Source organism: Schistocerca nitens, chromosome 4 (genome assembly GCF_023898315.1).
Source record: "Schistocerca nitens isolate TAMUIC-IGC-003100 chromosome 4, iqSchNite1.1, whole genome shotgun sequence".
Classification (NCBI taxonomy): domain Eukaryota; kingdom Metazoa; phylum Arthropoda; class Insecta; order Orthoptera; family Acrididae; genus Schistocerca; species Schistocerca nitens.
In genome coordinates this window covers 223,307,782-223,320,759 of record NC_064617.1, presented here as the reverse complement: position 1 = coordinate 223,320,759, position 12,978 = coordinate 223,307,782, and the positions used below count along the sequence as shown (strand labels likewise).

Sequence of the window (12,978 nt, the reverse complement as noted above, 5' to 3'; positions counted from 1 at the left end):
ATGCATCATTCTTCTGCCACTCATTCAAGTTTCTTCACTGAAATCCTCAAAACCATTTAAACCTGTTGCCATATTATTTATATGTGCAATTGTTATTTCTTCACCATCATAACCTTGAAAATCACTTTCTTTATACTATATCTGGAAGAATTTTCCTCCATGATCAAACTAATGTAAGTTGCTTGACTTCCTGCCAGGCATCAGAAATCATGTATATAGTATCTAGAATTGTCAACTTTTTCCAGAATGCCATCAAATCATCCTCATCAAGTAGCATTGGGTCTCATAAACTGACAAACAGCCATGGGAGTGGTATGCTGAGAACATGCCCCTCCATACCTGCATCCGGTGATGCCTGTGGGCAGAGGATGGCACAGCGGCAGGTTGGTACCATTCCGCCTCCATGGCCTGTTCGGGTGGAGTTTAGTATTAACTAGCATTCTCAGTAGACCAGACCAATAGTGCCGTTTTATCAGTGCAATTATGTCTTGGCCCATTGGGTGTATAATGACGGTCACATTAGGAAGTAAAAACTTAGCTATGATAAGACCATCATCAGATATGAGAATCCTCTCATTGGGATGTGAAGGAACATTATCAAGCAATAGAATAGCCTTCTGTGGCAGTCCTTTCTCTTTCAGAAATCGCAAACTTGTGGTACAAAGTGTGTGTAGAAACTGTTTTTGAAAATTTCATTATCCATCCATGTTCCTTTTTGGTTGTAATAATGCACAGGGAAATCCTTAGCTATATTAGTATCCTAGAATGCTCAGTTTTTTTCCAATCACTAGTAGTTTCACTTTATAGTTCCCAGGAGCATTTGCTGTGCAAAAAATTGTGCTGCTTTCTTTAGACGACTTATATCCAGGCGCACAAACTTCACTCTTAACCCTTTCAGATTCACTGTTGGATTGTGTCTGACATTACAATTTTCTGTTACAAGTCTGATGTCAGACATGTTTCTATCATTGTGCTTTCCGTCTGCTCAATTGTTGTAATTCACTAGGTGCATGGCAGCACTTAGTACAAAGAGACACAACCTGTAGCAAATACTTGGGAAGTTTATCATGGTGACCACAATGATCTCATGAAGTTTCCTTTTTCTGTCACACAATGAGGTTTCACCATTCCTCATGGTGTTTAACCAAAATATGAAGTTGAATATTTCCAACTTTTCTTCACTGACAGTCTTACTAATGAAATTGTGGATGCTGAAAATATATATGCTAAAGAAAGGATGGAGAAAGTCATGCCACTTACAAAAAATCGTAGTGTGGCACTCATAGAGGAATGTTTCATTAGAAGAATTGAAATCTTTTCTTGGTATAATATCGAACATGTCCTTGAATTTAAAGGGAGAATTATTTGACAATTTTACATAAGACTGGCTAGAATGAACTCCATTTTTCAAGGAGTTTTTCTCATCTCCAGTTTTTTCCCCGATATTTTGGAAACTGCTTTTAGTTCCACCTGTCACAGCTAAGGGTTTCAACATGCGAGAGGGAGCAAGGTGAAGAACATTTATAAGTATATCGACAGTAATTGCAAAGAGCTTGATGTACCAAAGAGAAATGTGGCTATAGGGCAGAGCAGAGTAGGATTCAAAGGAAGAATTCAATTATGTTTTTTCTCACATTCCGTATTATGGAAAGACAACTACAGATTTGCCTTTTGCAACCTGAGTAGTGATTTATTTGGTTCAGCAATTGCTGGCTTGTGCAGGTGTTTCAGATTGTTGCATCTTTACTGCATAAGCCCTCAACTTACTCAGGAAAATGAATTTTCATCTAACAGGTACAGTTGTACCTTACAGGAAGGATTTCCCATGCAATTTGAAGAAAACAGAACTTGCTGAATATAAGTTATGTGCCTATCAAAGTGAGATGAAAATTATGTGTCTTTCATTCTATGACAAGATGTTAGTGACTATACTGAGTAGATTGTTTGGTCCTCAAACCCAACTGGTGTTTATAGTGGGGAAAGAGCTGGCGCGGTTCCTGAAAACCATTGTTATTTTGGAATACACGAAGTTCATGGGAGCAGTGGACACTGCTGATCAGTAATGTGGTTGCTGTGGTTTTACAAGGTGGTCATGCAAGTGGCGGGAAAACTTATTTTTCTGGCTGATTGAAGTTGCTGTAGTGAACAGTTATATTGTTTATTCAATAGACTAAAATAAATGTATAGAACAACTGCAGACTCACCATTCATACAGAGGAGATCTAATCAAACAGCCAGCCAGCCAGGTGAGAAATATAAATTCAGAGAAAAGATAAAGACCATCATTGTCTGACATCGAGGAGAGAGTAAATGGGAAGATGCATTTTATAATGCAAAATGGGGGGGAAAAAAAGGATTCCATGGTTTGCAGCAAACGCAAGGAGGAAGAAGAGAGACAATTTTCTACTGCAAAAGATGTAAGAGGCAGCCTAGACTTCACCTGGGAGAATATCTTAAGACGTACCATACAGAAAAAAATTATAAGCAGCCATAAACAAACACCATTGTTGTTGCTAAAACTAATGTAAAGAAAATAAAGTTGCATTTTATTTTTTTATTTTATTTTTTATTTTTGAAACAGTAGTGTAATAAACCATAATGCCTTACATCCTTACCTGTCTAAAATAAAAAAGAGTTGGAGATAATGCAGTGATTAGAAAAATTGGATTGGAAAGGGTTAAAAGCACAGGTTCTGGTTGGTTGACATTTGCAATACAGAACACTTTTATCTGCGTTATAAAGTCAGTCTGATGTGAAGTTATCTCCTTCCACAAATAACTGAACTCTTTCTGGAAGGAAACAGCTGCCATAACATTTGAACTAAGCTGCTCACCTTGCACAGTAAGTTTGTGAATCCCATGACATTGTTTAAATCTGATTAGACGTCCAGATGAGGCATTAAATTTTGCTTTTAACCCTAGAGCTTCATGAAACAATTTAGCTGTTTCAGCACACATTGAATGTGGAACAATGACATCTGCTCGTTTTTGCCTAAATCATTGCAAAAGAGAAGCATGTAATTCATCAGAAATAGATCTCATCAGTCGTTTTCATGCAGATGGTCCTGAACTAGAACACCATGTCTTCTTATTCTTTTTAATGTCCCAAACAGCCCTCAGTCCAATACCATAAGCGGCACTTAGTTTTGCAGAAGTTTCCCCCCTCTCCAATCTTTAAATTAACTCTAATTTTTATTTTAATGTCAACACGCTTCTTTCATTTCTCCATCATCTCTTTTACAATTTTTTTTCAACTTGCTTCATTGACACTTACATGCCAATTAATATCAGAAAACTGAATTTGGTTTCAATTTACATGGAAATGGCTGATAACTGTGGAAATGGTACTCTGTTGTGACACAGCACTCATTTAAACAATGGATGTGGCACTTATTGTCAAACAGTGGGTTGTTTATTTCTATTTTCTAGAGGAAAAATTGCACATCTGCACATGAATAATTGGAAGTACACTCTATCTACATACATATGTAATCTAAGAGTAATTCTTAAACTCATCAGTGTGAGTACTTTAGCACAAGTCATGATTCATTGGTAGTATAATTTAGAGAAGTAATTGTCACTGGTTGCTTCTGCCTCTTAAGGTGACATTCGATATATTCCACATCCCTGGAGGTTCTCCTTCAGGACTGGGATTTACAGAATATGGTGCGTAAGAATAGAATGCCACATAGAGGAGGCATTGAGATGCAGACAGGCACAGTGAAAGAGACTGCTGGAATACTTTAAGCTGTCAGAGAGTCGCAGTAGGGCATCAGTGCCTGAAGACAGTGGCCATGCATGTGTGAGTTGTGGTTGTGTGACTGTGTGTGTGTTTTCTACTTCAGAAGAAGGACTTTATCCAAAAGCTTAAAATATTTTAGCAGTCTTTTCCACTGCGCCTGTCTGTGACTCAATGACTCCACTATGCGGTGAGAAATAGTGTGTCCTTCCCATATTGTTGTTGTTCCATCGTGCAATTTCCATTGTTTGATCCTGGAATGTGATGTGGGTTTGAGTGAATGAAGTTCTTAGTCATTAACATGTAAATCTGATAATTGTGTGTCTTTTGATCTAAGTGTAGACTTAATTATATTCATTACCTTTGTGATATATTACTACACATAGACTTGAGCCTGATTATATTCTTATTAGTCCAAATTTATGTTCTTATTTACTTCCTTCTTCATTTGCATATTTCAGAATTTTGTATGTTCCCTGTCTAGATTGTTCAAAAGATAGTCATTACAGTTTCCAAAAAATTATTCGTAAGAGTTTCTTCTCAGTATGCAAGCAGTTTGATTTGCACCCCTGACATGGAACGTGTTTCTTAAAATGGACATTTTTATATTATTATTATTATTGTTATTTCTTTACTTTCTCAGACGTTAAGTCTGGTTGAGAATGGAAAGTGACGCGGACCTTGATCAAGCGTCACTTCCTATTAACTGTACGGTATGTGTTATATTGCATTTAGGAACTTTCGGGTAATTGAACATGTATCAATAATTACGGATTTCTGTAGTTGTATATATACGTTTGGATGTAGCTCTATTGCATTGATGTACTGGTGGATATTGTGTGGTATGACTCCTGTAGTTGATAGTATAATTGGTATGATGTCAACTTTATCCTGATGCCACATGTCTTTGACTTCCTCAGCCAGTTGGATGTATTTTTCAATTTTTTCTCCTGTTTTCTTTTGTATATTTGTTGTATTGGGTATGGATATTTCGATTAGTTGTGTTAATTTCTTCTTTTTATTGGTGAGTATGATGTCAGGTTTGTTATGTGGCGTTGTTTTATCTGTTTTAATGGTTCTGTTCCAGTATAATTTGTATTCATCATTCTCCAGTACATTTTGTGGTGCATACTTGTATGTAGGAACTTGTTGTTTTAAAAGTTTATGTTGTAGGGCAAGCTGTTGATGTATTATCTTTGCGACATTGTCATGTCTTCTGGGGTATTCTGTATTTGCTAGTATTGTACATCCGCTTGTGATGTGATCTACTGTTTCTATTTGTTGTTTACAAAGTCTGCATTTATCTGTTGTGGTATTGGGATCTTTAATAATATGCTTGCTGTAATACCTGGTGTTTATTGTTTGATCCTGTATTGCAATCATGAATCCTTCTGTCTCACTGTATATATTGCCTTTTCTTAGCCATGTGTTGGATGCGTCTTGATCGATGTGTGGCTGTGTTAGATGATACGGGTGCTTGCCATGAAGTGTTTTCTTTTTCCAATTTACTTTCTTCGTATCTGTTGATGTTATGTGGTCTAACGGGTTGTAGAGGTGATTATGAAATTGTAGTGGTGTAGCCGATGTATTTATATGAGTGATTGCTTTGTGTATTTTGCTAGTTTCTGCTCGTTCTATAAAGAATTTTCTTAAATTGTCTACCTGTCCATAATGTAGGTTTTTTATATCGATAAATCCCCTTCCTCCTTCCTTTCTGCTTAATGTGAATCTTTCTGTTGCTGAATGTATGTGATGTATTCTATATTTATGGCATTGTGATCGTGTAAGTGTATTGAGTGCTTCTAGGTCTGTGTTACTCCATTTCACTACTCCAAATGAGTAGGTCAATATTGGTATGGCATAAGTATTTATAGCTTTGGTCTTGTTTCTTGCTGTCAATTCTGTTATTGTTATTATTATTATTATTATTATTATTATTTACATTTCATGGCCTTCATTGGACCACTCTAGCCAACTTCATACAAAGAATTTTTCAGTTTCCTGTCAGTCCAGTACTTCTTCATTCTCTCGGAAATCACCCTTCCTATTGTCCGTTTGTTGATTCTCATTTGCAGTCTGGTTTATTTGTCTGTGAGTTTCCTGATTTTGTCAGTTTTGTTTCTTAGGTCTTCCAATGTAATCTGTAGCTCATCCATATCTTCCTTGATTTCTGTTGTCCACTTAATGTTGCACTAACTATTCCACAATTTTTCTATTATTCTCATGATGATCCTGTTCTCTGGTGTTCTGATTAGATGTCCAAAAAATGAAATGCGTTTCTTCCTGATTGTACTCATTACCGGTTCTATTTCCTTGTAGACTGTTTCATTTATAGCTACTCTCCAGTGTCCATCTTTCTGGTACGATTTGTTGATGCACATTCTGATGATTCTTCTCTCTATTTTGAGTATTTTGTCTATTTGTGCAGTGTTAGTTGTTTTAAAGATGGTTTCACTTGCGTATGTTATTCATGGTTGAGTGACTATTTTGTAGTGTGTTAATTTTGTTGCTATTGACAGGCTCTTTTTGTTGTAGGGGTTCTTGGTGATATATTGTGCTCTAGTCAATTTATGTATGCTGGATTTTCATTGAGGTTATATGTTATGATTTCTCCCAGCTATTTAAATTTATCTACAATTTTGATTTCTTGGTTTCCTACAGCAATTTTGTTTATGAATGGTGTGTCAGTTAACATGATGGCGATTTATTCAAAGGATATTCCAAGACCAATTTTCTGTGCTATTTCCTATAGTGAGATAACTTGTTGTTTGGTTTCCTGAATACTGCTGGACAAGAGAGCGAGGTCATCAGCAAATCCTAGACAATTAACTTACGTTATCTTTGGGTCTTCCAATTTGGATGTTCTTTGGGTTAGTCTTGTACCATTCCCTCATTATATATTCTAAAGCACAGTTGAACAGCAGAGGTGCCAAGCAATCTCCTTGTCTTATACCTGTTTTTATAATGAATTGCTCAGAGAGTTCCCCCCTGAACTTGACTTTTGGCACAGTGTTGATTAAGGTGAGTTCTATGAGTTCTATCAATTTGATTAATTTTGTATGGAGCCCGAAATTTCTTGAGATTTTTAACATTGAAGGTCTATGGATACAGTCTTATGCTTTTTTAAAGTCCACTAAGGTTATTACAAGATATTTATTTCGTTCCTTTTAATATGCCTGGCTAATTTTAAAGGGATGATCTGTTGAGCACAACTTCTCCAAGGTCTGAAGCCTTCTTGCCATTCACCTAATTCTTCCTCTAGTTGCTCTTTGATCCTCTTGTATAGGATTCTGGAGAAAATCTTGTACATGCAGTCCAAGAGAGAGATACCTCTGCAATTATCTGGGTTGCTTTTATCTCCTTTTTTGTGGAGTGGATGGATTATGGCTGTGGTCCAATGTTATTCCTCTTTCACAGACTAGTTTGTAACATAGTATTATAATATTTTTTCAGGACTGATATTGAGCTATTGCAGAACAACAGTGCAACAGAAATGTCAAAGCTAAGTGAGCTGCTGAAATCAAAGGAAAAAAATGTGAGCAGCATTGAACTCCAGCTCAGTGAACACATGGAACTTCAAAACCACATTCAAATGCAAATCCAGGAGCTTATGTCAAAAGTTAACGAATGTGCAACAAAGGTATTATATACCTTTTCCTGTCTCATATCTTCTATTTAACATACAGAAGTCTCCAAAATACAGATTTTATTTGTTTCAGCCAAGTAATTTTGTAAGACTTCATTAATAGTATTTTACACTAGCTGTTACCCACAGTTGCACTTGCATATCAGCAGTTTTGTTGTGATGAATTACGGTGAATAAGTAAGTTACTACACATGCAATAGCATCAGCTGCCCTCATGTGTCTGACTGTTTGGGTAAGTATAGCTGATGATGTGCGCCTTGCTCTCCCCCTTTCCAAGATGTCCCAACACTCGATGTGTTGGCATGTGCAGCATTGCTGCTGATCAGTTTTTACAGAGAGTTATGGGCAGGAACAGGCATCTATACATTGTGCTATCGAAATAGCTACACATTATACAGCATGTAAATTATGCAATGCCTCAGTGATACAGTTAGCTGTGCCATGCAACGCCAACCGACGGGTATCTGTTGAGATGTCAGACGAACATGTAGTTCCTGAAGAGGGGCAGCAGCCTTTTCAGTAGTTGCAGGGACAACAGTCTGGATAATTGATAGAAGTGGCCTTGTAACACCAACCAAAATGGCCTTGCTGTGCTGGTTCTGTGAACAGCTGAAAGCAAGGGGAAACTACAGATGTAATTTTTCCCAAGGGCATGCGTCTTTACAGTGTTGTTATTGATGATCACATCCTTTTGTGTGAAATATTCCAGAGGTAAAGAAGTCCTACATTTCGATCTCTGGGTGGGGACTAGCAGGAGGATGCTGTTATCACGAGAAAGAAAACTGGTGTTCTAAGGATTGAAGTGTGGAATGTCTGATCCCTTAATCAGGCAGGTAGAATAGAAAATTTGAAAAAGGGAAATGGATAGGTTAAAGTTAGTTATATTGGGAATTAGTGAAGTTTGGTGGCAGAGGAACAGGACTTCTGGTCAGGTGAATACAGGGTTAAAAGTACAAAATCAAATAGAGGTAATGCAGTAGTAGGTTTAATAATGAATAAAAAAAATAGAAACTCAGATAAGCTACTGCAAACAGCACAGTGAACACATTATTGTAGCCAAGATAGACACAAAACCCACACCCACACAATAGTACAAGTTTATATGCAAACTAGCTCTGCAGATGATGAAAAGATTGAAGAAATGTATGATCAGATAGTTAAAGGAGATTAAGATTTAATGGTCATGGAGGACTTGAATTCAGTAGCAGGAAAAGGAAGAGAAGGAAAAGCTAGAGAAATAAAAGTATTTGGTGAATATGGACTGGGGGTAAGGAATGAAACAGGAATCTACCTGGTACAATTTTGCATAGAGCATAATTTAATCATCGTGAACAGTTGGTTTTAAGAATCATAAAAGAAGGTCATATATGTGGAAGAGACTCGAGACACGAGAAGGTTTCAGGTTGATTATATAATGGTAAGACAGAGATTTAGGAACCAGGTTTTAAAGTGTAAGATATATCCGGGGATAGTTATGGACTCTGACCACAATTTATTGGTTATGAACTGTAGATTAAAACTGAAGAAACTGCAAAAAGGTAGGAATTTAAGGAAATGGGACCTGGATCAACTGAAAGAAACAGAGATTGTAGAAAGTTTCATACGGAGCAATTAGAGAACAATTGATAAGTACAGGGGAAAGGAATATAGTAGAAGAAGAATGGGTAGATCTGAGACATGAAATAGTGAATGAAGCAGAGGATGAAGTAGGTAAAAAGACAAGGGCTAGCAAAAATCCTTGGGTAACACAAGATATATAGAAATTAATTGATGAAAGGAGAAAACATAAAAATGCAATAAACGAGGCTGGCAAAAAAGAATACAAACATCTCAAGAATGAGGTTGACAGGAGGTGCAAAATAACTAAACAGGAATGGCTAGTGTATAAATGTAAGGATGTAGAAGCATCTATCACTATGGGTAAGATAGATGCCGCCTACAGGAAAATTAGACTTTTAGAGAACCACCTGTATAAATATCAAGAGCTCAGATGGAAAACCAGTTCTAAACAAAGAAGGGAAAGCAGAAAGGTGGAAGGAGGGTATAGATGGTCTGTACAAGGGCTATGTACAGCGATACAGCAGTGAAAAACTTAAGTTGAAACATCACCCCGGGAGTAGACAACTTCCATCTGGTGAGCAAGATGTATGAGACAGGCGAAATACCCTCAGACCTCTAGAAGAATATAATAATTCCAGTTCCACAGAAAGCAGATGCTGACAGGTGTGAGAATTACTGAACTATCAGTTTAATTAGTCATGATTGCTAAATACTAATATGAATTCTCTACAGGTGAATGGAAAAACTGGTAGAAGCTGACCTTGGGAAAAACCATTTTGGGTTCTATAGAAAAGCAGGAACACATGAGGGAATACCGACCTATGACTTCCTTAGAAGAGGGTTTAAGGAAAGGAGACCTACATTTATAGCATTTGTAGACTGAGAAAGAAAGCTTTCAATGATGCTGACTGGAATACTCTCTTTCAAATTCTGAATGTGGCAGGGGTAAAATACAGGGAGCAAAAGGCTATTTACAGTTTGTACAGAAACCAGATGACAATTATTAGAGTTGAGGGAGCATGAAAGGGAAGCAGTATTTGAAAAGGGAGTGAGACAGGGCTGTAGCCTATCCCCAATGTTATTCAGTCTGTATATTGAACAAGCAGTGAAGGAAATAAAAGAAAAATTTGGTGTAGGAGTTCAAATCCAAGGAGAAAAAATAAATACCTTGAGATTTGTCAATGACATTGTAATTGTGTCAGATACAGCAAAGGACTTGGAAGAACAGTGGAATGGAATGGACAGTGTCTTGTAATGGGGATACAAGATGAACATCAACAAAAGCAAAATGAGGATAATGGAATGTAGTCGAATTAAATCAGGCAATGCTGAGCGAATTAGATTAGGAAGTGAGACACTTAAAGTAGTAGATGAGTTTTGCTATTTGGGGAGAAAAATAACTGATGATGGTTGAAGTAGAGAAAGCACAAAATGTAGACTGGGGATTGCAAGGCAAATGATTCTGAAGGAGAGAAGTTTGTTAACATCATGTATAGATTTAAATGTCAGGACGTCTTTTCTGAAAGTATTTGTATCGAGTGTAGCCATGTATGGAAGTGAAACATGGACGATAAACGGTGGAAACAGGAAGAGAATATAAGCTTTTGAAATGTGGTGCTACAGAGGAATGCTGGAGATTGGATGGGTAGATCACATAACTAATGAGGAGGCACTGAATAGAATTGGGGAGAAGAGGAATTTGTGGCGTAACTTGATTAGAAGAAGGGATCGGTTGTAGGTCAAATTCTGAGGCATCAAGGGATCACAAATTTAGGAGGAAAGTGGGGAGGATAAAAATCATAGAGGGAGATGAATATACTAAGCAGATTCAGAAGGATGTAGGTTGCAGTAAACCAGTCTTTGGACTGAAGACCACAATGACAACAACAGCACATATGAATCAAAAAAAGCATTTTCACAAATATGATAAAGATCAAGACTAAATAGCTTTTGCAAAGTGTAAATATTTTTTTCCGTAACTACATAATATTCTTCAGGTCAATAAGTAACTTGTACTATACAATTCTAAAGTAGGCTGTGTTCTTTCTCGAGGTTCTAACTTCTCTATAACAAGTTACACATAAATTGATTTATTGGGTTGGTTATGAAAATGTAACAGACAGAGCTACTTTTACATTCATAATATTAGTATGGATAAGACTTTCAGTTACATTATGTTTTATCCCATGACTTGATTTTGATAAATTATAGCCTATACAATGCCCCAAGCTGTACTCAACTTATAGTGAAAACCTGATAAAAGTTCTCCTAGGAATTTTGGAGAAACATTTTTAAACCAGCAGACATATTATTAGCAGAGACTAATTGTGTATTTTTCTATAATTCAAATTTTAAGTTACTTACTTTATATAAAAAAAATTAAATCAATAAATGGATAATGTTTCATTTATTTTGAGAAGCATCTAACGCCAGAATATAACTAAAAAAAGGTCAGTGAAAATGTCACTGTTAAATAAGATAAATTCACTCTCTGAAAACTTAAAATCAAGAAAGTACTTTTGATAATAGCACCGTTGCAGGAAAAAAGAAATATTGTATCATAGCAGGAGATTTTGGTGTGCTTACTTCATGACATGCTGATTACTCCGTCTGTATAACACTGTGGTAATTTCTGTGCTCTCTTATGACATTTTTCGTCATCTAACTGCCTTTCAAAACTTATAATTGCACTTAATTCAAAAGAACAGGTAGTGTGTTTCTCCTTGTAGTCATTTTTCTGCTATTTTTTGAAGCTCAAGCATTTATAAATTATCTTTGCCCCAGTTTAATTTGATTTGTTTGAAAAGATATAATTTTAAAAATGAAAAATTATGTACAGAAAATTGTTAAATTTTCAGCAAGACAGGTGGGTTGGACAGCCTAATAGTAACCCGCCTTGTGTCAGGAGGAAGGGAGAATCACCGCAAAAGAAATCCCATGGGTGGAGTAAGAGATCAAGGATAGTATGGACTATGCCATATTCAGTTCAGAATCAGGGCTGGCCTGAGGATAAAAGAAAAGAGAAAAAGAAGAAAACAAACTGATTCAGGAGGAGGACATAAACTGAGAATGGAAAGATTAAGAAGCCCACTAGACAAAAAATTACTCCTCCACTGGAGATGCTATGCCTCAGTAATGGTCTCAGTTTGGCTGTGAAGAGAGTCCATGACTTTGTTCAGGAATGCCATAGCCAGCTGAAGCCACTCGTTGATAGTTAGTTACCACAGAGTTACCTAACTGCATTGATGCTGATTGCTATAAGTTAGCTGCAGATCCAAATAGTCCCAGACATATACATGAAATAGTTGGCCAGTCTAGGTTTGATAGGGTGCCTGTATGTCATCTAACCAGAAATGTATACATGCAGCCCTTTGAAACTGGCTGTTGTCATCTTGTAAGTGGGAGTGGGCACAACATACTCACCACAAAGATGTAGAAGAAAGGGTCAACTTCATGATACAAAAATATCATATTATGTTTTTAATGTACATAAGAGCTTAGAATTTTGTAATTTTTCTGGATATAATTATGAAAAGCTTGAAAATTGTATAGTTTTAGTTGTATGCTTCCTTTTCTGTACTAACTGTTCTCCAGTAAAATTAATTAATTTATTTATTTACACTTGCTTTATAGTGTCAGTGGGAGGATTGTTGTTATTAACAGCACTCTAAAGTACTATCCTTTTTGTAAATGACATTGCTTGTCATAATAACATTATGAGAAGGAAAGTTGCCACTCACCATATAGCAGAGATGCTGAGTCGCAGATAGGCACAACAAAAAGATTTTCTCACTTATAGCTTTTGGCCAATGGCCTTTGTCTAGGACATTGGCCAAAACGTGTTAGTGTGAAAATCTTTTTGTTGTGCCTATCTGCAACTCAGCATTTTCGCTATATGATGAGTGGCAACTTTCCTTCTCATAATATTGCTACATTCCATCCTGGATTTTCCATTGTTTGACATTGATTGTCATGTTCCACCACATCATCACTGTTTTGTAAATATTTGTTCTAACTTTCCTTTTGTTTTTATT

The 12,978-nt window shown here is 36.5% G+C and overlaps 1 protein-coding gene across 1 annotated transcript in view; it reads left to right on the top strand.

The window, feature by feature from the left end:
- Positions 1 to 12,978, top strand: part of LOC126253195 (myosin-11-like) — a 194,733-nt gene that overhangs the window by 82,251 nt on the left and 99,504 nt on the right. The window contains exon 6 of the mRNA XM_049954361.1: positions 7,192 to 7,378. Coding sequence (XP_049810318.1) covers positions 7,192 to 7,378 — 187 coding nt within the window. The remainder of the gene's footprint in view (positions 1 to 7,191; positions 7,379 to 12,978) is intronic.